The 21,490-nt window shown below is 45.1% G+C and overlaps 1 protein-coding gene across 1 annotated transcript in view; it reads right to left on the reverse strand.

The window, feature by feature from the left end:
* Positions 1-21,490, reverse strand: part of LOC146208978 (uncharacterized) — a 205,084-nt gene that overhangs the window by 104,075 nt on the left and 79,519 nt on the right. The window contains exon 2 of the mRNA XM_084596689.1: positions 6,039-6,153. Within this exon, the coding sequence (XP_084452815.1) occupies positions 6,039-6,123 (85 nt within the window). The 5' untranslated portion in view covers positions 6,124-6,153. The remainder of the gene's footprint in view (positions 1-6,038; positions 6,154-21,490) is intronic.

Genomic DNA, 21,490 nt, shown 5'->3' on the forward strand with positions numbered 1-21,490 from the left:
TGACGGTTTACGGGAGCAGTTATGGAGGTCTAAGCCCTGTTTTAGCGTTTCGCGTGCAGTGGTAAATTTCCATGTACTTGATAACTACTTGACCAAGAAGACTCTGCTCTAACGCTTGCACTTTAACATACGACTTGAAAATTCTGTTGAACCGGTTCATTTCGCCGTTCGCTTATGGATAATACCAGGATGAATGCCGAAGGCGGATTCCAAATCATTTCTTTGTCCATAAACGTTTTCTTCTCCTTCCGCCACGCTCTTTTAGAAGCTGCTCAAACTCTTTATACGTAAACTATTACCAATCGTCACACACGATTTCATCCGTGTAACCTTCACGGGAAAATACAGAAAGCAAAATCTTTGTGACAGTAATTGCGGAGACTTCGCAGCATAACTGTACCTTAGGCCACTTTGAAAAACGGTCCACCAGCGTAATCGCAAACCGACAGTCATGCGAAGCCCACTCCAGCACGATGTCGATTGTTATTTTTTGCCATGGGCCATCTGGAAATTTCACCTTTCAATTTCACCTTTCAAATTTCAATCTTTTGCATCACAAAAACAAACCTGGTAGCAACGTATGCAGCACAAGGCGACTTGTTATTTGACACATTAAAACATCCTGCGCCATGTGGTTTGGCCACCATCGCCCTTTGAATGCTCATGGGAGGTACGCTGCTAGATTACAAAGATCCTGGGTGCGAAGCCTTACAGTAGAGTAACCTTTGATTCAACTAGGTGATTTGTGCTCCGTAACACGTTGAGTCGTTTGACATCACTCCGAACTCTTTGCGTCAAATAGGTAGTCCCTCAATTTTGATATGAATGGTAGTGCTAAGTGGTTTGACGCTGACGGTTCACAAACAGGAGTATATATAGTGGGTCAGTTGGACGGAAGAGTATAGACCGAGGGGAAGTGGTGAAGGGTGGCCTTTCCTTGCCCTGATGGGGCTGGGACAACGCCGCTTGCGGCGGGGGCTAGCCTGCCACCGAATTGTTTCTCATTGTAGGCCGTCATTACACCCGCCACCACTTCGGTGGTGGACGACGGCTGTTGTGGCGCGCGTCTCTCTCTCCCTCTTCTTTCTTCTCTATTTTCTCTTCTGTCCGCTGAGACAGCGGAGGTGGCTCAGCTATAGAGCCTGCAGCAGGCCCGTGCATTTTCATTTCCTTCTTCTTACAGCCCCAACAACAACAACAAAGTAGAGACCAGATTTGTTTACCCTAGTGGGCCGGCTCCCAGCGCACTCCTACTCTCAACAGAAGGCGACATCTGTCTATCGGGTGCGGCCAGGCGACTGCAGGACCGCGGATAGCGCAGGCGCCTCGTGTTCAATACGTGTTCGTGAGCGATAGTTCTCAATTTTGTTTTTAACGCGCTGTACCACTTATGCATGTAGGTGTGTCCTGTGCCTCGCTACTCACATTTGTCCTTTTTCCAAATAGTACTACAGCATTTTGAAAAGCACTGTTTTCTATTTGAAGCAATAAACGAAAGTAGACATGTTGGTTGCGAACTGTAAATTGACCTTATGCGTAGCCGTGGCGTGTTCTTCTTCTGGGACAGCCCTTTACAAGTAATGAATACAAATGTTTTTCTTACCTTTTTTTTCTGCGCGCGAAAATGTTTAATTTTGGTCCATACTCCATGGTGTGCGATGTAACCGAATCGGAGAGCTTTGCGCTGAAGGTTTCTTAGACAAATCGTGTGTTTTCGGCCACCAGTGGTTTGTCTTTGGCTTTCGTTTGCGTTCCTTAACGGCAGTATAAGTCCGACTATAATAAACGCCTGTGCGAGTTGGGTAATCCGTGAGTGCCGGCAGCGCAAAAAAATAGAAATAAAAAATATGGGTGAACCCGCGTCCCTGTGTTCTTTTTTTTTTTTAATCGCGCTGTCTGCGCTCCGTAAAAGCAGTCCAAATTGTTATTTACTTATAACAGAGAGAAGTCGGCATGTAAAACGGTTGAACGTAGTAGCTTTCGGTTGTTTCTGCCTAAGACTCAACAATCATAATTTCATTACATGCGATGACATGGCCCAAACGGCTAAACAGGTCTTTCACACACAGCAAAAGCATCAAAAAAGAGTCTATTCGTATTGAGCCGCTACAGTATTATTATTTCTTAAAAACGTAAAGAAATTGAGAAACATGTTGTGCCCTCCGGCGGTGACTATGTGGATAGAGCTCTTGACTGCTGAGCCGCAAGACATCTGTTCGATTACGAAAGCTATGGCAGCTTTTCGATGAAGACGAAGCTAAAGGCGCTTGTGTAGTGTGCGATGTCAGCGCACGTTAAAGAACACCAGGTATTCGTTAAATTTCCGGAGCACTTCACTACATAGTACTTCATAGCAAATGCCACGTTTGGACGCTAAACTCCATATACCACATGAAAATTGAGTTGTCATGCTCCAGCTAGCATTTCTTTGATGCCGTTGCTGCCTTTGACATGTATCACAATGTACGTGTATGATTAAAAAAAATGTATCATGCTTGACATGAAGGCGATACGGTTTGATAGGGGCTACACTTTCCAGCAATGAAAGGAAAAGATCCTAATGCGGCGTTGTTTATAAATAAAGCACAGCAAAACTTGCCGGCTGTTAGCTTGTCGATTCTGATGAGCACACCCCGATAATTGGTGTTACTCGCACACAGTACGCAAGCGACAGCACAGCTAATAGGTTATGATCGAAATCAGTGGCAGGAGGGAAGAAGAGCTTATTAGAAGTGGATTTATATGCGAGTTGTACGTAAGAGCAACGCTTGCAAGTGTTCACAAACGCTTTCTCGTCAGTAAGGTTACCGAAACGTCAGCATTATAGCGCGGCTGAGTGCTGAGCATACACATAGTTAATGTGAACTTCAAACTAAATTAAACTCAAAAAGAGTCGATGTTAACTCTACGACAATGAAAATAAAGCTGCCCCAACACAACCGCGCGGCAAAAATATTTTTGGCAATGTTCTCTAGCACCGGAACGCTAGCTAAACGTCGCTCCCGGACAGGTGCGGCCGCGGCGATACAGCATCCCTGCAGTCCCCAAGGAAGCACCTGCGCAGAGGCCCGCCAATCGGCAGAAAATGTTCGAGCCCCGGAGCGGCTAAAAAATGTGGTCTCTAAAGCTCCATTGCGGCATCTGAGTGCAACAGAGATTATCAGAAGTTGTAACGCGACCTTGAGTGATGCGAGCAGTAGGGCAACGTCCTGAAAAGACGTGCCTCGTGTTGCAACCGCAGAAGTAACGCTGTCTTTCGAAAGATTGGTTGTAAAACAGATATGAGTGTTATGCTCACCGCCCCCGGAATAAGAAAAAAAATATATATTTGCCGACGTGGAAATGCGAAGAGACGATGAGCAACAAAGGTGCAAAAAAAAAAAAAAAAAGAAATCACCGGCTTCGCTTTGTGGAATTTGCAGAAGGCGCTGTGCATCCGATGCCACTAAAATTATGAAAAAATATATGTAGGGAAAACAGGCAGATGCAAGAACGAGAGATCAAAGAGTACAAACATAACATTAATAAAACGTGCAGGCACATCGGAATACATGCGACAGATTCCCCATCGCAAACCTGTGCCGCAGAACTTGAACTTTGCGAAGTGCTCGAAAAACAATGACCAGTGCGCGAAATAATAGACACAGCTGAATACAAGAGCAGTGCGTGAGCAAAACTGCATTGCTGCTATCAAAGAAAAGAACTCGAGATGTCAAACGCACAGTAATTTTCTGGACTGCGTAAAAGCCAGTGCGTAGGGCAGGCGTCTCATGTCTGTGGCACATGTGGTGCTGTTATATAAAGATGTATGCTTATCGAAATAAACATTCTAGAATATCAGCAGTCGGTGTGTTGTCCTCTTCTCTAGTCTCCTCGTTACGTTGTTTGCACTTTTAACCTATAGTAGCTACTCCTAGGCATTATTATCTGCGCAGCCTCTGGATACTTAAGCAGCGTACGTTACGCTTTTTCTCATGAGCCTGCCTTTGACACGTACCGTGGTGATACTGACATGAGTAACGTGGCTTGGCAATAATTCGTAGGCGGTTGCTCTGCACGCAACCAGTTTTATCCATTTGTATCAAAGTTTGCTTAACATGGCGTGGCGGCAGCAGCAGCACGTGTGCCACGCAGTTTAACTACATAAGCTACATAACTACATAAGCCGCGTAATTTCAGTGTGCTTTGAAATGGATAAAAAGCATGGCTCTTCCCTGCCGCTCTAAGTGTCGTGGTAAACAGAGAGCGTGAAGACTGTGATAACGTCATCTACTGTCATAAACATAGGTAAACTGCGTCTAAATTGTATTTTAGCATGTAATACTTAATTTAGCACGTCAGATAGTTTCTGTTCGAAACAGTAATGGAGATATTTAAATCAAATTTGGCATCATGGAATGAAATCGCCTACCTCTTGCAGCATCCTTCGTTTAACAAAACGCAACGCAAGGCCTTCATTGAATTGATTACCTATGCGCTGCAATCGGCAATTGCTTCAATATTATGTCACATTGGCCGTTCAGATATAAAGAAAATAGATTACGAATTGAATTTGATCGCGTAGAACGCATTCTAATCACTACCTAAAAAACTTAGCTTCGCTTACTTGTTGGTACGTACGCGAATAACGAGTACAGTGCTCTTTGATTTTCTCAACAGATGATTGCCCTAAACACGCCCTTTCATGCTCTTGAAACTGTGTGCACGCTGATATGAACTCCTTTTTATTAGGGAATATTCGTATCTCTCTCTCTCCCCGTGATTGGTGTAGATACATCGAGCTCGAAGAGCAGACCCAAAAGCAAAATCTCTTCTCTGCCATTTGTAAGACCATTTTGCTCAGAATTTGAACACAACAAATATCTGTACCTCCACAGCCCAGCACGTTACCTATGGTGCGGTACCAACGCAAACATAAGCGCACAAAGTCATCAGACAAAACGTTCCGACGATTACCTGATGAGCGCAGCTCATCAGCTGTCTCGCGGTTTTGATAGATTGAGGCAACATTTTCGGTCGAGACATATATGTACAATTACAGACAACTTTTTTGAATTTTTCACACATAATCCTTCATTAAACACTCAATTAACAGTTATGAATGTCATGAAGGAATCTTTGTGGTCGGAGAAGTGAAGAGAGCAATTAATTTTTGGGGAGATTGCGGTAGGCAGCGCCTGGGCCCTACGTTGCTCTACGAAGAGATAGCAGCATCTGACTGATGCCGCTGACGCCGTTAGCGAGTCAAGGCAACGTGTCTCTGCGTTCCGGCTTGGGATGCACGCACCGTGCTCCCTTCATAGCGAGCCGGCGCTTCGACAAGCAGAGACACCGTCGCTACCAGGCAGGGAGAGGGGAGGGGCGCAGCAATCGGAGACCATGCGCCATCGACGCCACTGACAAAGAGGAGGGCTGAGCTGGGACGCTGAGAGGTTGGCGGAGCTAGTTGCGAGGCTGACGCCGACGATGACACGACACGTAAAGCCCCTCTGACGCAAAACGCACGAACGGGCGTTAAAAAGCTGCGCTTTAAAAGACGGTAGCTCAGAGAGCACAGCTTTAGCTGGAATCTAACACGGATGTACCTTGTGTCTGGCTTGGTGTCTGCAGCGTATAGAGGCGCCATTTCTAAAGCTGCATTTCTAAATCGCGCTCGCTTTCGCTGAGATCGGAGAAAATGAGAGTTGTAGACAAGGAGAAGTTCGTTCTATCGACGTCTCTGTAACTCTCCCCTAGGGGAACGAACTCTCAAACAGGACAGAGTCCACGCTTCTCTCGCCTATATTTCTTGTTCGCGTATATGCCCATTCCCTCGGCGCCATCCCTAAATAACACAGCCATGCTGATACGTAGTTCGCTGGCTGGCTGGAACCCACACTTATGCCCTTATCTTTACCTTGAGGCCTCGCCTGACGACGTTGAAACCAACGTCTCTACATGTGCACTGCCGCCTTTCCGATTTTTTATTGTCTCTGTTACCACTGTACTAGGTGTGCTGTTTGGTACACAAACAAAGACGATAGTACGGTAGGACTTACTCATTGGTAGCTGCAGGAGCAAGAATAGCGTGCCCAGGCGTCTTCGGATAAGGTATCTGCAAGTGCTGCATGACGTGACAGCCATGTTTGCACGGCAGTACTCCTCTTCTCAGCACTGCGCGAGAAGAAAGCGAATAGCGCTGTGATAAATAGAAGTAAGAATCTGCCAGCACTTTATTGGCAACCAAAGTAGGCATGAAATCACATTTTTCGAAATATGCTATAAAATTTCGATATATGAAATTCTTTCTGGGCACCTTTACTTTCTCTAGATTACATTATGCTTGGATTCTTCCAAGAACGTTAGGCTTTAGGCAAGAGAAGTTATTTTAATTTACATTTTAATGACTACAACATAGCGCTCCTATTATATGCTATAAATTAATTATATGGTTTTAAAATTCAGACTGCGCATACAGTTATAGCTTGCGGCGTTGTTCACAACCCCCTTTTGACATATTTTAGCATGGAGAGACTGGATCGTCAAGGATCATCGGACTTGTTAAATTCTATTGAAAATATAAAGCTGGTAGAAAAATAAAGTATTTTCGAGAGATCAAATAACAAGGCGATGCGTCTTCACCTCCTGTTTTGCAATTAAATACTGAACCGCCGTTTATCATCCCAGATTAAGCAAGAAAGCATATGCGAAAAGCCGTGAACATGGACTGTTCCTTCTGTGACACGAGTCTGTTTTGTTCTTAGGGTGAAATCATATGCAGGCGCTTCTCTGGTCTTGGAAGCTCGGAACATTTCACCGAATCAATAAGCAATGGTAAAAAACATTCTATACAATTGTCTCGTGAACTGTATGGCATTTATTGCGAAGACGATATGGATTGAGGAATAAAGTACAAATTCTTTAAATTCCAAGTTCAGTCTCGGTGCAGAAAGGAGTAAAAAAACAGAGCAAAATGAAATGCGTCGTGCAAAACTCGACTTCAGCCTGACATTTATTGAGCACTTATTTCTGCACACTGTACGAAGCAAGAAATGTTGAAGCCTCCCACTTTCAGCAGTCCATGTCTATTGAACTGACAATGCTGCCAATACTCTTCTGATTTGGCTGCTCGACTAAAGTTTTCAGTTTACATTATACCTACCACGACTGACTGAGTAACGCAAAAGTGAATAAACGTGTGGATAGGTAAGTACTCACGGATTGAAATAGGACACTCGGAGCGCGTGGCCGTCGCTGCATGCAGCGCCGCCCGTGGATGCTCATGGAACCAAGGTGCTGCATTGTGGTATAGTGCGAGGGGGAGAACATCTAAAAAGCAGAACTGCTCCTTCCGGTCGCCAATAAGCCGGCCTGTTGTTTACCACACTGCCTTGCATGCAGCGACGGCCACGCGCTCCGAGTGTCCTATTTCAATCCGTGAGTATTGTACACTCAAGAGCGGGCAATGAATATATAAGCTATTGTCACGGTGTTGGTGACTCGGGTTAGCTGAAAAAAGCCGGTACAGTTGAAAATCCACGGTCACAGTTTTAAGATACATCCTGCGAGGGCGGAGCCGATCCACTTGAACCCTTTTCACTCCGAGGACCCCCTGGCATTCCTCCCCCTATATACGTAACGCACACAAGCACATGTTCGCACAAGTGGAAAAAAGGCAAACAAATGATAGTTTGCAGATGCAGTTCTGCAGTTACCGAGCAAAATGCGGCTTCTTTGGCAAAACATGAACTGTCTGAAGACGAGGTAGTCGACGACCTCTCTGCTCTGGGTTATCCGGGAGCACCTCGTTGTTGACGTCACTGAGGTGCCGCAAGATTTTATATCATCTGAATTAGCTACTCTGATAGGCCGCAGCGTCGAAAAGAAGTCCCCGCCCATACCTGGTCCCCGGTGTTGTACAATGCTTGTCTGTGGCGGAGGATATACCGGCATAAATCTTTGTCCTGTTGCTGGGCGACGGGAATGCGTGCTAGTTGGCGAGCTTGCTCAGTATCTTGGGCAAACTGCTCGGCTTCACAATAAAGCTCACTATCTGTTTCGCACGCTAGCATTGCGTCCAGCATCGTCCGAACCTTCCTGCAGTAAACGAGGCGAAATGGCGTGAAACGTGTCGTCTCTTGGACTGCCGTATTGTACGTGAATGTCGCGTATGGTAAAATCGCATTGCAAGTCTTGTGCGGGGTGTTGACATACATCACCACCGTGTCTGCCATGGTCTTATTGATCCTTTCTGTTCGCCCATTTGTCAGCGGATGGTAAGCAGTAGCTTTTTGATGCGCTGTACCACTGAGATGAAAACTTCGGCCATCATTTGCGAAGTAAAAGCAGATCCTCTATCAGTAATAACATAGGTAGGAGCACCGTGTCGCAGAATGATCTAGTGTACAAAGAAATGGGCAACTTCAGATGCTGTACCACTAGGTAGCGCATTGGTATCAGCATAGCGAGGCAGATAATCTGTGCAATGATTATCCAACGGTTGCCACCGGAGGACGAGGGAAAGGACTGAGATGGTCCATGCCGACTTGATCAAATGGTGCGCGTAGTGATATGTGAATGAGAAGGCCTGCAGGCTTTGACTGCGGAACCTTCCGACACTGAAGTTGCCGAGAGCTCTGGACATAGCGCTTAACAACAGTGAAATGTCTGTTGTATTCTAGCAAGTGTGCGAGAATAGCCGAAGTGGCTTGAAGTTGGTTCATTGCGGCACGCAGAAAGGATTTCCTCTCGCAGGGCTGAGGGTACCACAAGGAAATAGGTTCTCGAATCGAATCTAGAGCTGTTGTTAAAGTGCACACCCCTTCTCAGGCAGAAAGTTAAGGGGCTCCGAGAAAAGTACTTAGGTTTGGTGGCTGGTTGACCTAAATAATTGATCAGGCCTCCCAACTCTGGATCGGCACGCTGCTGGTTAGACATATCGGAAGCATCAACAGTTCCGAGACAGCTTCCAGCGACATCCGTGTCTGATGAAGCGAATTGGACAGGCGCACGATGGAGCGCGTCAGTGTCTTGATGCTTATAACCGGACTTATAGAATATAGTGAGGTTGAATTCCTGTAGGTGAAGGCTCCATCAAGCTAGGAGGCAGCCTGGGTGACGCAAATTTTCCAGCCGACACAAAAAAAGGTAGTCAATAACCACTTAAAATAGGCGACCATAAATGTAGGGGCGAAATTTCACAGCAGCCCAAATAATGGCGTGGCATTCGTTTTCAGTCTGAATAGTCCATCTCGACGCGCGATAAAGAACGGCTGGCATAGGCGATGACTCGTTCAACACCGTCTTGACGTTGCGCGAGAACCGCTCCAAGGCCAATGTTACTGGCATCGGTGTGTTTTTCTGCCTCACCCTGCTCATCGAATTAGGCTAGAACAGGCGGTGATTGCCCACGAAACGCCGCTCGGCAAAAGCTCGTGAGTCTAAAGAAAAGGGGCATCTCCCCGGGTTAGTATGGTCAGTGCTTCAGCGAGATCAGCGAAGGTACTGATAAAACGCCGGTACTAACTGCACAAGCCGAGATATCGGCGAACAGCTTTCTCTTGAAATTTCCGGTGCCTTCCAATACGGTGTCCCTGATAGCCCGAGCCGCTTTAAAGCGTTAAACGCAATAAACGAAACCAAAGCATCGAAGACAGCTGAAACAGTCACCGCTACTTCATACCTGGAATCTGTTGTATCAAATTTAATTCCACATAAATGAATTTTCCCGGCTGGCTTCTCCTGCACGGTCATCTCAGCTGTAGCTGACAACCTTCTCGAGAAGCTAAAAGAAGAAAAACTAGGAACGATGAGCGCAGGCTAAAAATAAGGCAACAGTTTAACGGTATATGCAGAAATTGACAAGCAGCCACAGCGCCCCATGGCATTTCAGCGCCATGAAAGCTATTCGGAATGTGCGAGGATCAGCGGCAAAAAGTATCGATGAAACGGGTGCAATACAAAATTTGCTTAAACGTTTCAATTGAAACCCTCTAATGGCTCATACTCGTGGCCATCACCTTGTCTGTCCGGTCAAGAGAAGTGTTGCGCGTTTTTACGACATTGCGCGGGATACGACGATATTACGAAGTCATAACCTGGTGACATCACCAGTCATTCTGCCGTGAAGAAGATAGTTGAAAATACATAAATATATCCTGTCCCCAGCAAGAATATATCCATCTTCCCTCGGATCGCCAAGTGGAGCGCTTTAATCAACTACGCAAAGGCAGGAAATATTTTCCCCGTGGTATTTATTACACATCTCTAAATGCAGGAAAGAGCTGTATACAATATTTACAAAGTAATCAGCCTGTAGCCAAACAAGTGCAATTAATATATATATTTTTTCAACTTCAAAAACGGTGGCAAGAAAAGACAACACATCAATGATGGGAGCCAGTCCAATTGATAGTCCTTTTCTATCTTCTTAAGTCTCAACTTGTGGACCGCCTGGCCGAAATCAGTACTGGTGAAAACGAGCGGCTCAACTTTTCGCTCTTACATACATGATTCCCACAGGCTGTGCAGTCTAAGGAGTAAAATTATATCAAACGGTTCATGGCCATGTTTAGTGGCCATTAGGTAACACATACTGGGAGAATTTAGGTCATGTCTTTTGTCTGTTTTTGTAGAACATCCCACAATGATATCGCATCTTTGCAGGCAATAAAAAGTGTTTGTTGATTTCAGGTGTATCACGTAACCAATAATTGACAGAAGAAACAATAATATCAATTGCTTTTGTGAAGGCACGCGTTAACAGGCAGAACTTGGGCTTGAAGTTTTAAGAAACTTTATAGTACAAGGCGAGATCGGGCATTTACGTGCTATTCTCAACGCGCCATGCCTCATACAATTAGAATGGAGATAACGATAAAAGGGATAAGAGTAGATGGAGAATACCTCCGTAACCTGCGATTTGCTGATAACATTGCCGTGCTAAGTAACTCGGGGAATGAACAGCAAATAATAATTGATGACCTAGACAGTAAAAGTAGAAACGTAGGCTTGAAAATCAATATGCAGAAGACTAGGGTAATGTTGAACAGCCTCGGGAAGGAACTGCAGTTTATGTTAGGTAGCGAAGCACTGAAGGTAGTAGGCGAATATGTCTACTTAGGAGAGGTAGTAACCCCAGATCCGGACCATGAAAAGGAAATAACAAGAAGAATAAGATTGGGATAAAGCGCATTTGGCAAGCACTCGCAGATTATGACTAGCAGCTTACCGGTATCACTCAAAAGGAAAGTATACAACAGTTGCATCTTGCATGTACTCACCTATGGGGCTGAAACGTGGAGGATAACCAAGAGGGTTCTACTTAAGTTGAGGACAATGCAGAAGGCTATGGAACGAAAAATGGTAGGGGTAACATTAAGAGATAGGTAGTGTGCAGAGTTGGTCAGAGAAATAACTCCAGTTACTGACATTGTAGTGGAAATGAAGAAGACGAAATGAGCATGGGCAGAACATGTAGTGCGAAGAGAGGATAACTGATGGTCGCTTAGGGTAACAAACTGGATAAGGAAAGCGTAGATGGGGGGCGGCAGAAAGTTAGGTGGGCGGGTGAGGTAAAGAAGTTCGCACGGGTCCAGTGGATGCAGTTAGCACAGAACCGGGTTAATTGGAGAAATATGGGAAAGGCCTTCGTCCTGCAGTGGGTATAGTCAGGCTGCTGGTGACGACGATGAACGACAAAATGTAAGCGACAACCGCATACGTATCAATTATTTCTATAATTTTACTGTGAAACAGAACAAGTACTGATAACAAAAGAGAACTGCCTGAAAACTTACTGAATCGTAAACTTCTCTCATAATTCAAATAATAAGGACCGACTGGTAAAATTTCAAGCAACCACTGAGTTGGAAAGAAAGTTCACAAAGGTAGTTTGCAGGGATGCGCTGATCATTAGATGGAAGCTAAAACAAAAAAAAAAGAAGAAACGTGCAACTAAATGTTTGATATAGAGGTCTGTCAGACCTAGACAGCCAGAGGACACAGGTCTGAATTTATTATCGTGCCGCATGGGCTCAAAACTTAAGGACTCTATAAACGTCAGAAACGTTCTATGGAAGCTTTGGATGTCGTTACTCGCGTAATGTAGTACTTGCAAACCGTAATAAATGTTTGTTGCTAGAAAGATGCTGCATGCCTGCATTTGGCCAAAAACTGATAGGCGGTGAGGAACAAAAGTCTGAGCATAGTTTTGAAGAGCCGGGCCCAGCTCTCTCCGGTAGGGCTTTCAAGTCTTGAATGTATGAAAGAGAACTGCAGGGTATTTATGGGGGGCACGGTCAAGACAATTGGATTCCAGCATAATGAGTCGGAATTGATCCCCATAAAACCGAACTCAACGAACTAACTGCTAGGCCTACTCTTCTGAGCGGCAGAGACATTGCAGAACTGCTCAATAGTGGTTATAGTTTTGTCACTAGTGGGCCTGTCAGTTCAGAAAACGCCAAATCATCGACGTGTGCGCCTTGTTTGACTTCATTACAAAATGCAACATAACCCCAAATACTTTTATTTCTCAGTGAACTCAAACAAACGGCTCTAGGTAGCGGGCTAAAAGTATCGGTGACATAATGGCCAGCTTTGCTTAACGAATGACCGAATTGGCATAGGGGCGTCACGTTCGGAATCGTGGAACGCGCAACATAATTTTCCTTGTCTACTATGAGGATGTAAGTAGCGATGACAATGATGCTGCAATTATAGATAATGACGACATCAACAATGACAATGACGGTGCATCTTGTGGACAAGAATAATAAGTACAAACGTGATACACCGTGTTCACGGCTTTCGCATTTCTGCCGTGTAGATTCCGCAGTGGACTCGGGTTATTATAAAATAGGCAACAGGTATTGTGTAAAAAATTCCGTTAGATTCTGTATGCGTGTGCCGATCATGGCGCTGTGTGAATGAACGGGAACGTAGCATGCAGGAAAACTGCCCGTTGTGTACATTGCATGCAAACGTTGTGCTTCATTAAGTTGTTGTCGTTGAATCTCTATATCCCCATCACTGGTTGGCTGCTTCGCCAGCTGCGATGGTGAACTAGGCTCTAGCGCATCATATGTGCAGCGCGAATATCAAAGAGTGCTTTTAGCGACTTTCGTGAGTCTGATAAGCGCGTCCGGGGAAGGAAGCGATGGGGCATGTTTGACAGCGAAGAAAGGAGAGCCGTGCTCAAAGCCTGGTTCCCGCGCAATTTTTTTTAGCCTCGGCATCGACCTCACATGTAGCAGATGGCGCAGCAATGTAGTTTTCTGCCACTCTATCGCGCGCTGGAGATCCCGCAAACATTTGGTACTGAAAAATATTTTGTGGTGCAAAAAGGCGATCGCTATATCATACCTCTTTGGTTTGCAACACGGAAAACAGCTTCCTGCGTGCCTTCTGTTCACTTGTGCACAGACATCATTGCTGTTCTTTATCTCCGCTTCTTGCCCTTTTAGGCACTTGTGGACGCTAATTATATAAGCCTATGAGAAATTAATAAATCTATTTGGTTCTCTACGCTCTTTTCGTCTTCTTCCTTTTGTTCCCGTGTCCCCCTATGAGTAAACAACTCGTCATACAAAATAGTCATACACTAACTAGTCCAAAAAGTTCTAAAACGTTGTTGGCGCACGAAACACCATTAGCGCGTTCATTCCACTAACTTTTTTCCAAGGCGCTTGCTTCTTCAAGTTGGCGGCAAGCTGGAATTCGTTATTTTTTTAAGGTATGGTGGGGGAGGCTCAATTGTTTGCGCAAATATTTGTGCCGGGCTGAAGGCCTGTAGAGAATACTACAACCTACAGAACATAATTTCAGGCTAGTTGGTCAAACATATTCTAAAAGAACAGCGTAAACACGTACAAAGACACTAGCGAGATGGGCAGCGCTGTGTTTGTCGCTCTTCTCGTCCACTGTGTTTGCATGCGTTTGCACTCTTTTTAGAAGACTTCAGTTAGCGTGTTGTTATACTTATGGAGAGAAAAAAAAAATAACGCACAAAGCAACACTTCATTTCTATTCACTAATGGGTCGGTTTGCTCTAATCTTCTTTGTCTTCGCCTTTTTACATTAGAGTTAAAATGCGCCACTTTTGATCTCGCCGGTATAGTTACCACGCGATCACAAAGGCACCGCTATTCATTCTTAATTTTCCTAATTAGAGCAACGTTATATGAGTAACGACATCAGTAGATATGGGTATGGCTAACGTAATAAAGGTCGCTCTTAAAGCACAGTTTAGTAACTATATGATTACGTCAACAAGCGCTCTAGTGCATAGTATGCAACTAGTGTTTTGCCAGTGCTATGTTTTCTTCACGCTGCCACATTATGTTTTAAGTGAGTGCGGCCATTATTTAAAAAAAAAAAACGTTCAAACATTGTGCAGTAAGAGTTACATGATCTCCAAGAGGCTTTGCTCGCGTTTTACTTGGGGGTTGAAAACTCATGCGTGCCATTTTGTTTTAGAGCATATTAGATTGCGATACCCTTCGATTGTTTTTGTAAGTGACGTAAAAAATAGCTGTGCTTTTGAATACGAACTGCAAGTGATTCACTTAAACGCTAGGGGGCAGTTTTTGAAAAGAGGCATACAATTTCTGTGAACGTTCTTTGTACTAAGCAAGCGACTCAGCCGGCAGTGCTCTCGCGCAACAAAATTCTCGTCTTAGAGGGCGCTACGTGGGCGCGCTGGCAGTGACACCTTTTCAAGGCTGGCTTTCCAAAGCAGTTGGCGAACAGAGGTTAAGAATGCTTTTCTTTCTCGGGTGACTTACTATTATAAGGTGGGAGCCAGTACTTTCTTCTCTGTCTATAGCACCCGTCATTATTATTAACGGAGAAAGCAGACGAGGACTCGGATGCCTGCAGTCAGGAGAACACACATCCCCGCCGAATCGGTTGCCTTGTTCATTTCGCACATACAGTCGCAATCGCAGCTTCAGAGCGCTTGCAGCCACGCTTACCGGTGCACCCACTTTTAATTTGGAAAGTTGTTTTGCTGTCAGTAACCATAATATCATGGATTCCTTTCCCAGGAACACAGGTTTTATTTTACCTTCTACATATTTTTGCGTCTTCATTATTTGCCTAAGATTTGTTCAACTTTATTCAAAGATCAAAGAATTAGTACCTGGGGGAACGATGGCAATGGAGGCCTTGGTCACAAAAATACGTTTTTTTGCAAATCTACAAAGTAAGTCAATTTCACCAGCGCCTTTAAATAGGCCTACATGCGACAGTGGCAATGACTACAAAATGCGATCGCGCTTGTGCATGCATTTTTTACTGGGATTTCAGCAGTTAATTTCCGCCCATTGAATTTCAATGCGAAGTGTCTTAAAATTGCCTTCTAAGGACACATTTAGCCGTCTTGTGGTCTATATTTTAACTCAATGTGTTCACGCATGCATCTAGAACATTCCATGAACGACAAGTCGAACACAACATTTTGTGGAATATGTGTAAAGGTTCAGCGGTAGAGCGATCGCCAGCACTGCATATAATGTTTTGCAGAAAAATGACAGCCGTTAGTCTTGTCATAAAAAACTTGTTGCAGAAATATAGCAGCTAGACCAGTGTCTCGAAAGCAGCTCTTTAAGCATACCTATTTGAAATATCTCGTTAACCAAATGGCTAAATTTAGTTTGCACTTCATAGTTGCTTACGAGTGCTGAGGTTACAAAATAGCGGCTAATATTAGCATAACCCACTCACGACACTACCCACTGAAAAGTGTATCTCTTGCCTCGTATTTGTCAGTTTGCATGTTAAATACGAGTAGTTTCGATACTGCCTCGGTTCATGTAATTATTTTGCTAGGTGGTTGATTGCTAAATAATAATCTAGAAGTTTGTAACAAGAACGAAGTATACGTTTGGGACCGCAGGCACCGCGGAAATTCGTACACACTCGAATTTGAGGAAACTAAAATCGTGGCTGAATTTTATGGGTCCTTCAGGTAGCGTAACATCTGTCTCTCCACTGCGTAAAAAAAGGCTTGCGCGACCCCCTTCCTTTAAGCAAGAACTCAAACGGAGTGTCTTATACTAAATCATGCCCCTTTTTTCCTTCGTTGTGGTCCTGGACTTTGAGGTATTGACGTCAGTCAGTTAGCCCAGTAACTCGCCTGTGGCACTCTTAACCAGGCATCGTTTATTCCCAAGCCCGAGCTCATGGTGGGAGTTTCATTGCGCTGCCCCATTGAGGAAGTCTACCTCCAGCTTCGTTTCGGTGAGCTCCTAAACCACCCCCTCATTCATTACTCACTGTGTAAGAGGCCCGTCTTCTCCGTCACATCCAACAGAATACACTCATTACACACTCGTGCCTCGTCCTATATCGCCAACCAAGAAGAGATGTCTGTATAGTCACGGCTGTCGTAGGCCTGGCGTTTAGGAATCATGTATAGATGATATGGAGACAGGCCTAACTTCAACAACGTAAGTTAAGCTGAATATGGTGCATCTTGAGATCTTTTGCCTTGACACTGATATATTCTCGAAATGAAATCATCGTCCATGAAACCAGCTAATGAGACTGCTGTATCACTCATTAAAGTTGCATGAAAGAGAACAGAACAACGATATAAGGGGAGCCCAGACGAAGGCATGTCCCTTTGCAGAAACGTTTGTTTACTTTGGTAACTGAGGCTGCCACTCAACACTCGTTCAGCTCCTTTTGACATTGTGTAGCCAGTTTCTTCACGTTCTGCCCAGGATACGTAGAATTTGTGACGGTTTTGGCAAAGCTATTATTGTCATTAACGTTAAATAAAGTTAAATTGGTTCACAGGAAGGGAAAGGCGCAGTAACTGTCACACTTGCTCTGTGGACACCCGACCCGCGCCGTAAGGGAAGGGAGGAAGATGGGAATGAAAGTGGAAAGAGAGAAAGAGGAGCCGTAGTGGAGGGCTACGGAGTAATTTCGACCACCTGGGGAGTTTTAACGTGCGCTGACATCGCACAGCACACGGACGCCACTTCGTTTCGCCTCCATCGAAACGCAGCCGCCGCGGTCGGGTTCGAACCCGGGAACTCCGGCACAGTAGTCGGGCGTCTCATTAACGTCCACAAAATAGAAAATCGAGACAAATGTGGAACCTCAAACCTCTCTGAAAAAAAAGCAGTTAAGTTTCCTATAAAAAACGCTATGCTGACTGTTATTCGAAAGTATTGAAATATGACCTTAGTTTTCCGCATAAGGTCTATGTCATTGCACCATGCTCAAGGGTTAATGCTCTGAAGGAATTTCTTTTAAAACTGTTCTTAAAAGTGAACTACAATCGATACTACATACGGTCTTGCCGTTGTCAGTATGCGTGGGATGAAGGGTTCAGGACAGCGACGGCATTAATTCTTGTGGCAGCATTCATAGCTTTCACACAATAAGATTTTAGCGTACCGTTTTCTCACAGCTCCACTTTTAAATTCATAAATTGCAAAAGACACACCACTGAACCTGTACTTGCGGTTCGCTACTTTCTAAGATTGCCTAATTATTTCATGCGAGTATAACCCAAAGTGCCGAATATGAGTATTATTATTTCATTCATAATTGACTCGTTTTCAAAAAAGCTTTAAAAGGCGAAAGATCGAAAGTTAAGAATAAATAATACAAGACAAAAGGTGGTAAGAGGGCAGGAAGAAGAAATACAAATATTGCACGAAAGAAGGAAGCAAAGAAAACAAAAAAAGGAATTGAGTAAAAAAATGTATTAGCACCCTCTCTGAAAGATAACCGCGGCGAAAAAAGAAGAGAAAGGAGCCGCGTGCCGCAAGGCCACGGGCTACAGGTTTGCTATCCGAAGTAGAAAATAAAAACACCGGGTGAGGCCGTCGCGGCCAACAAATTGGCCATCGCACTTGCTATATTCTATTCGGATTACGTGGTCGTTGTCAGCTACTCGCGTACGGCCATAAACCTCACGCCAAAGGAAAAATTATCCATGGAAGCCTGCCGAATAATCAAGAACTTGAGCCTCTCACCACACAATAAGATCAAAGCTAGTTTGGTTCCCTTCAAACATGGGGAACGTTTCTCATCACACAAACCTCGAGGAAGTCGTTCACTCTGTTCCACGAGGTCTCGCATACCGTGCCAGAGAGAGTCATGGCATGAGGCTGACGAGCTTTAAGAACTTAGCCAAAGCCTTTCACCTGGCCCACCGGACCTTTTCTTCACCTAGGAGCAACCTATGCATATCAGGCAGTCGCCTGGATGCAGTTACAAATAAACACACACCCGAACCCGCTGCAGTACAGCAGGATTTACCCTAAAATATATGATACCAATACATGAAAGGTCAGAAAGATTAACATAGCAGCACTTAGGCACGTACTCTCGGAGTGGAAGGCAGAAATGACAGGAAATAATCCCGAGACCCTCTGTTGTGGTGGTCCATTGCTCTGCGCAGCTCCAGCGTCAAAGACCAACCCGGGGTCATCCAGCAGGTCTTCGTGGCGGCGAAGAGATAAGATCTCGACGTGTCCACGTCGGACGTCAAGTCTGGTCACATTCAACTCTGTTTGACATCACATAAAGCTATTTCTCCTCCTCATCCTACACATTAGATTCGTTCGTGTCCTGGGGTTCCCGCATGGCTTTGCCTCGTTTCTACAAGGAGCACAAGATTCGCGTTTGGTTCGTACAATGTAGAGTGCCGTTGGCAGGGAGGTCCGCAATCAGTCAAATGTGGACTCATCGGAGCGCGTTCTTCATAGTGCGCACCAGAGCCCTCTCGTTTTTCCTCAGCACTCGACCAAGACTGACCACTCGAGTCAGCGTTGGTGGAGTGCTGAGCGATAAAGTTTACAGATAGATATCCGCAAATAAAAGCGGTATGGCACTCGAGAGTGTCCGCATAACATTTCCGATTGGAACCTGATCGATTCAAAAACGACTACTTTGTTTTGCAGGCGACAATACAGGAGGGCCGTCTTATTCAACAGACGTGCCATGATCTGTGAAATAGCCCTCGGCGGGAAGGCCTTGAGAGCCAGGCATACATGATGGAGGATAGCTTATTTCTAGACATTATATTTTTTTTTATTTGCAACACATCCTAGACCTGCTTACTATGCATCACATTCTCCAAATGCATGTCTGTGCTTTTTTCACTGCCTTTTGATCTGGAAAACGCCCAAACCAAATCGAGTGAAGCGGCACAAAAGTAAAGCGGATCTCACCATGCCTGTCCAGCACTGAATAAAAACAACTGCAACTATGAGAGCGATTCGTACACCTTTACCACAATAGTAGAGGTCCGCCAGCTTTTTTACCTGCTATCTATTCATCATAGCAAACCTGAGAGGTGCCTAAAAGTCTCTTATGGTATGTCCGCCAGAAGTAATTTTAGAACATTATACATTATGCAAAACGAAGACGCGACAAAAAGGTTTCAAATGATAGATTATATTTCACAAGCTGAGATATTATTTTGAAAATGTATCGACCAATCTGCGTCGCTGTCTTCGCTGTTCTTCTGGAAAAATTGGGGGGGGGTTGTGTACTGCTAAGACAAAAAAAGTTTCTTGCGCCATTCTCATCCATTTTTATAGCATAATCACCTGTGCATACATCATTACGTTGTTCTTTCACCCTGCCTCTACTTCATACTTTTCAGAAACAACGGAGTTTTGCACTAACCACTTACATCGTTACAGAAGGTGGCCCATGGGGCCAACTCAATGGAAAAGAATATTTTGAAAACTGCACAGCTGAGTCAACGCAATACAACGTGGGGAATACTTACAACGATGCTGATAGTGGCGGCGAACAAGTTCGCTTGTTCCTTGTACTTGGTAAATGGGAATTTAACTCACAAGCCGGAAGGGTACTTGTAAGGCTGGCGCCATTCATTTGCCTCTTTTCTTTTTAACCGGCGCCATACTAACCACCGAAATAGCCGCTCTACGCGCGGCGCGGCGGGGGCGTCGGGGTCTTTTGTCCGGTCGGCGCTCGGTGTTCGGTTAAAAGCTCATTTCCATGTTCTTTTTTTAACCAAAGCGAACGAGAGGTCCTTTTATCAGTTGACGGTCGCGTTTCTGCCCGGTAGCAGATTGCGGAAACAGCATCCTTCGTGGCCGAGTGTGGATCGCCCACATGCCCGAGGCGGGGAGAACGAAAAGCGACGTTCGCGCTTCGCCGCTTTCTTCAAAAGAGTGAAACTTATGAGGGGCGCAACCGGTTAGCGAAGGCATCCCTTCTTTGGAAGGGCCGGTGCCCGGCGGCTTTGCGCGGTACGGACAATGCCCTGTGTCAGCACGCCCATTTGCTAGCCACATCTGGAAACGCGTAGCGGCACCTTGCCTGCCTCGAGGGGGTGTCGCGCTCCCTGTTGCGGGTGGGCGTTCGTCGCCGCATTTACAAGCTGTGTACGGCGCCGAGGCCAGGGCTTGAGTAAAAACACATGTGTACCTGCCTGGTTTGACTAGGCTTCTGCTCGCAGCCTGGGAGCAATGAAACTTTAGCGCTTTTTTCTTTTCGCGTGGTGAGAGGAGGGACGTGCGATGCCCCGTGCCATAGCAGACAGAGAGATTTTGGTCTCGACCGCAGCTGGCCACGCTGATCTTGCTCCCGAGTAGCCGTGGAGTGGGTTCACGGGGCGGCCGGTGAGACATCACGCTGAATTGTATATAGTAATTATTTTGTATATAAAACCTATTTACCAGTGCTCGACAAAAGTGCCCTGTTTTCGCTTCGAGTTTCTTCCTATTGGCACAGTACTTCGTCACAAGAAAGAAGAAGAAAAAAAGAACCCCTCTTTACTGTCCTTTTTGTATAATAACCGAGATCGGCGGCGATGTGGCTTACACTTTGTTAGCGGATATATCGAGCATGCCTCTGACAGATGGTGGTTGACAAGTGATATTGGTAGGCTGGTTTTGTGACGTCACGAGACCAACTTGGGAAGTTCAGGTACAATGGGATCAAACCCGGAACCGGTTGCATACCGACTACGACGCGCTGGCCTTTGGCTACGGAAAAACTGTCCTGCGCCTTACATGAGCTTAGCTTGCTAAACATGTCGGATGGCCTTTCATGAAAGGTGGTAGCTTATGCAACTATGTATACTAATCAGTATGCGTGAGTTAATACGGGCACACAATTAGGAAAATATTAATTCAGTGAGTCGCAAAATCATTTAAGCGAACCATGATTCGTAAGTGAAGCAGTATAGTTACATCAATTAACGAAGTCACATCATACCCTCAAAGGCGAAGTGTAGGTGTCCTCCCATTTTTCTTCAGCGAAAAAAGCGCGAAGTAAGGCAAAAGTGGAGTTATTACGTGCCATTTAGGACTTAAGATAGCTTATGGGACACCCCAGTTAAGTTTTATTCTTTCCTCAGTTCTGTTTCTTGTTTGTCTTCGTCGCTCACCACTCTAGTTTTTAATAAGCGATTTTTTCTTATAACCATCCCTATTAGTACTACGTCCCATTCCGACGGATTAGTCCTACCTTACACGAGCATAAAAATTACATGCAGAGTCTTTCGTTT

The sequence above is a fragment of the Amblyomma maculatum genome, chromosome 1, assembly GCF_055883805.1.
Source record: "Amblyomma maculatum isolate TAMU_Amacu chromosome 1, ASM5588380v1, whole genome shotgun sequence".
NCBI classification, from domain to species: domain Eukaryota; kingdom Metazoa; phylum Arthropoda; class Arachnida; order Ixodida; family Ixodidae; genus Amblyomma; species Amblyomma maculatum.